This window comes from Chanos chanos, chromosome 5 (assembly GCF_902362185.1).
Source record: "Chanos chanos chromosome 5, fChaCha1.1, whole genome shotgun sequence".
Taxonomy (NCBI): Eukaryota; Metazoa; Chordata; class Actinopteri; order Gonorynchiformes; family Chanidae; genus Chanos; species Chanos chanos.
The window spans coordinates 49,684,405-49,688,391 of record NC_044499.1 but is presented as its reverse complement, the minus strand read 5'-3'; the positions used below and the strand labels follow the sequence as shown (position 1 = coordinate 49,688,391).

Here is a 3,987-nt window from a genome sequence, read left to right as displayed (position 1 = left end):
CACATCTCATCTTCAACCCAAGACTTTGTGTCAGTCTAAAGTCCGGTTGTCATCCGAATGCATGGGTGGAACAGTAGAGTGGCTTCTCTTTACTGTCTGCAGGACTTAAGAGCCGGAAACTACCCGCGAAAATCCTCAGAAGTCCTGGCAGCGTTGTCACAACATTAATCACTGATTTTGATGATTTCAGTTCATAAATGTCACAGCATCAGTTAGAAGTAGTGTCTGCTCAGATTTTTGCTTGTGGAGTTTTTGTAATCCTGTCAAGATAGATCTCTCTCTCTCTCTCTCTCTCTCTCTTTTTTTAAAATAAAAACATTTGATAATCACAATCTTTTGTTTTCTCCTTTTGTAAGTGCCAGATAGATGACATGGAGAATTTTGATCTAATTTTAAATGAATTTAAGCTTTTAACGGCTTACGTCAGAAGAAAAGAATCCATCTGGCGTGTTACACACGTGAGGCGGGAAGAGGGTATGTACTTTGCTGTGAGAGTGCAAGTGAAAATGCTTCCACTGCCACCTGCTGCACCCATCTGAACCGCTGACGTCTCGGAATGGACTTGCCACAGTTTCATTGATTTGAGCTAAATGCATGTATTCATGAGGTGCACCATTTTGTGGCATGCATATGCAAATGAGTCTCGCCAACGTTCCGACGTTAGCGACAAATGTCGCAGTTACGGGTATGATCAAGAGTCCTAAAGCCAAGCAGCTGGGATATCATGGAACCAATCTGCCAGAGGAAAAATTCAACTCAGGAGACCTTGTGTAACATATCAAATCAATTTCTGTAGCGGTTAGCTTATAGCATCGGTCAAGGGCCACTGATTAGATCAATACGTGGAAGCAGATGGCATGTTGTTGGTATTCTGGCGTCGAAACTCTGAGAGATTAGTGAAAATGTTATTTCAGAGGGTGGTGGTGGTGGGGGTTGGGGGGGGGGGGTGGGTGTGGAATGCGATTGGATTTCACATGGCTTTCTTGCCTTATCTTTTTCAGTAGCTAAATGTATGTTGGGTCCTGGTGGTTTTCGTGACTGCGGCGCTCTTGGGAGCCATGAGTAAATGTGTGAGTGAGTTTTGAGTAAGAGTTTCACCGGGGAGGGGGGGGGGGCTTACCATGAAATGCAAATTAACTCCCCTTGTGTTTATCCTTCCAATCTCAAAGTGAGAAAGTACAAAAAGATATTTACATTCAGGACTCGACTGATCGTTCAACCTTTACCACCCTTTCCCAAAGCCAATATCCAAAACTGTGACCTTTCAAGCAGCTTGTTGGAAATACCTGTTTTTCACAAAACAGTGTAACTAAGGAGCCAAGATGTGAAACCTTCTTGGTTTGCTACATCCATGTCTGTACAGTTCTTTCAACCTTCAGTATTAGAGCAACCTACCACACTTCTGACAGACATCAGAGCAGCCGTGTAGCAAAATGTGAGTTAGTCTTATCAGTGTCATTGTAGAAGACTATTTATGCTTTCTCTGTGTGTGAAACGAAAGCATCCAGAATTCTGCTTTTGATTTGTTCTTGTGACATCTCCCCATTTGTATGTGTCATACTATATTCCAAACTCATTCATTCTCTGGGGAATGTTGCTTTTTTTTGATGCTGGTACTCGAAAGGGGGATTTTGGCAGCCTTCTGAGCTCCTTCCCAAAAAACTCATCAGTTTGCCTTAGAAAGCTTTTAATGGGGTTGATCTAGAGCCTGTTGTCTCTTATGATAACACGCTCTGGTGATGCACCAATTGTAAGTCGCTTTGGTATAAAAGCATCTGGTAAATGCCAAATTGTAAATTGTCTTGAAAAAAAAAAAAAACTAAAAAAAACAAAACAGATTTTAAGGTTCTCTAGATCTTCATCTGATACATGGCAAGTCCCCCAGATGTGATATTTAGTTATCAGCCACCAACATCCATCATAGATTTATTGGTATTGATTAGCAGAAGAAACTGAAAATTGGAAAATTGGTAAACTCACACTCCTTGGCAAAGGGAAAAATACAGCATTTGTGAAATAACAGTATTATGTTAGTAGGAGCTATGTACTTTAGTGAGGCTGGTGTATTAATGTCCTTTTGCAGAGTTTCATAGGAGAATTAGACAGACAATATTCGTCTTATTTCAGTGTTCAGACACAGTCTGTGTTGGTTAACCACTGGGATACAACTTGACTGTTCGCGCGGTACAAACCATCCTGCACGTGACGAGTGAGGGTCTAGACGAAGACGTTAATGCAGAGACAATTAAACGCTGGCATGCAGCAATGTTATTAGGGCCCACTGTGTTAAATATGTAAAAGGCAAATATTTAATGCATTAGTATTATTTCATTTCAAAATGTATATTCACGTTCATTTTCATGTCCTATTTTGAACGTTTTTGTCAGTCACTTAGTGCGCAATCCCAACTTACCGTTCAAACCATTTGAATCAGGATTTCAATAATATTGGAAGTCCTGCTGAGTGCGAGTATAAAGCTAAGTGTGATGTAAATTTTAATTGTTCAGCATTTGTGAGACATGAAAGGATCAGACAATGTTAAATCCGTGTATGTGCTAACATGAATATCCAAGTCATTTTGTGTTCATTTACCTGATGATGACAGCATCGTTTATTCTTTCCGCTTCGGATCACTGCCCCTTTAACTGGGCCATTACTAGCGTCTCGGAGTTGAATTCGAACTGGTTACTGGACGAAGCAGACTTCCCCCAGGAGTATAAACTTGGAGGGCGCTTTTTAAATGAAGACGTGTACCGATAAAAACTCCTGTGTCGGTTTTTGAGATATTCGCGGTAGTTCTTGGTCAGAAGTGTGTAAAGAAAAGGATTGATGCAGCTGTTGCTGTACGTCAGCGAGGCCACAAGGTAGTTTATACAGGTATGCGTGTGAGACGCAAGACTCAGAGGTTTGTGGTATAGGGGCAGGAGTTGCCAGATCCAAAACGGCAGAAAGCAAGCCCAGAACACCAATACAATAGTGAAAATCATTATAAGAACTTTTTGCTTTGGCGAGCGCTTAGTCCCCTTGTTTATGACTGGCGTCCTTTGTGATTCTAAGTATGTCCTTGCCAATCTGGTATACAAGTACCCAATTATAAGTCCGGGAGCCATAATGCTTGTGCAGAAAAGGACAGTGAGATAAATTTTATACGCCCTGGGTGCCCAGGTGGGCGCGCACATCCTTTTGACACCTCCGTCTGCAGCTGTCTTGGTGGTTTGATTAACCATTATTATCATAGGTAGCGTGAGGATGAGGGACAGTATCCAAACGCCCCAAGCCATAGCTTTCCGGTAGTTTTTGGAACGTTTCACAGTATCCAGCGGTTTAGTAACTGCCAAGTAGCGCTCGGTGCACATCACAGTTAACGTGAAGATGCTGGCGTGCATTGTTAAAAGGTCCAGACTAAGTAATATACGACAGCCCACATCTCCGAAATACCAGTCCTTAAGAAAGTATGTACACACAACGAAAGGGATAGTGGAGAGATAAAGAAGGTCCGCAAGTGCTAGGTTAATTATTGAGATGTACATGGATGTCGCGAAGCGGATAGAATGACACATCACCACAAGTGTATACACATTTCCCGACACTCCAACTATATAAACTACCGACAGCAGTGCCCCGAAAGTCGAGGTGATTACCAGCTCGTCCACGGAACCCGGGTTGCCATTGCGAGGTGGACTGTCGAAATTCCCAGACTTGTTGTAATTCATTGCGCCCGCCGGTGATGCGCCTGTTGTGTATTCCGCGAGAGAACTTTGTAAAGATGCAGTTTGTCAGGTGCGCCAGAGCAAGTAAGCGTATTGATGATGGAGAACTGTGTCTCACACAGCCACCGATGTCCGCAGCTCCTGACGTCACCCAGATCTTCCATGCGTCGCCCTGTCGTAAAACACCAACAAAACTTCTGCCTAAACATCTTATCCGTCCGTTAAAAGTGTAATGAACCTCTCAGATTTACGGGTCCGCAAACCAAGGGTGATTATT

At 42.8% G+C, this 3,987-nt stretch overlaps 1 protein-coding gene across 1 annotated transcript; it reads right to left on the bottom strand.

Moving 5' to 3' along the window:
- Positions 1–2,630: 2,630 nt before the first annotated feature.
- Positions 2,631–3,713, bottom strand: LOC115813123 (urotensin-2 receptor). The gene has a single exon (XM_030775723.1). The coding sequence runs from the start codon at positions 3,711–3,713 to the stop codon at positions 2,631–2,633; it is 1,083 nt and encodes a 360-aa protein (XP_030631583.1).
- Between the last annotated feature and the right edge of the window lie 274 nt (positions 3,714–3,987).

Coding starts and splice junctions, on each gene's coding strand:
- LOC115813123 (XM_030775723.1), bottom strand. CDS start 3,713: ATGAATTACAACAAGTCTGGGAATTTCGACAGTCCACCTCGCAATGGC.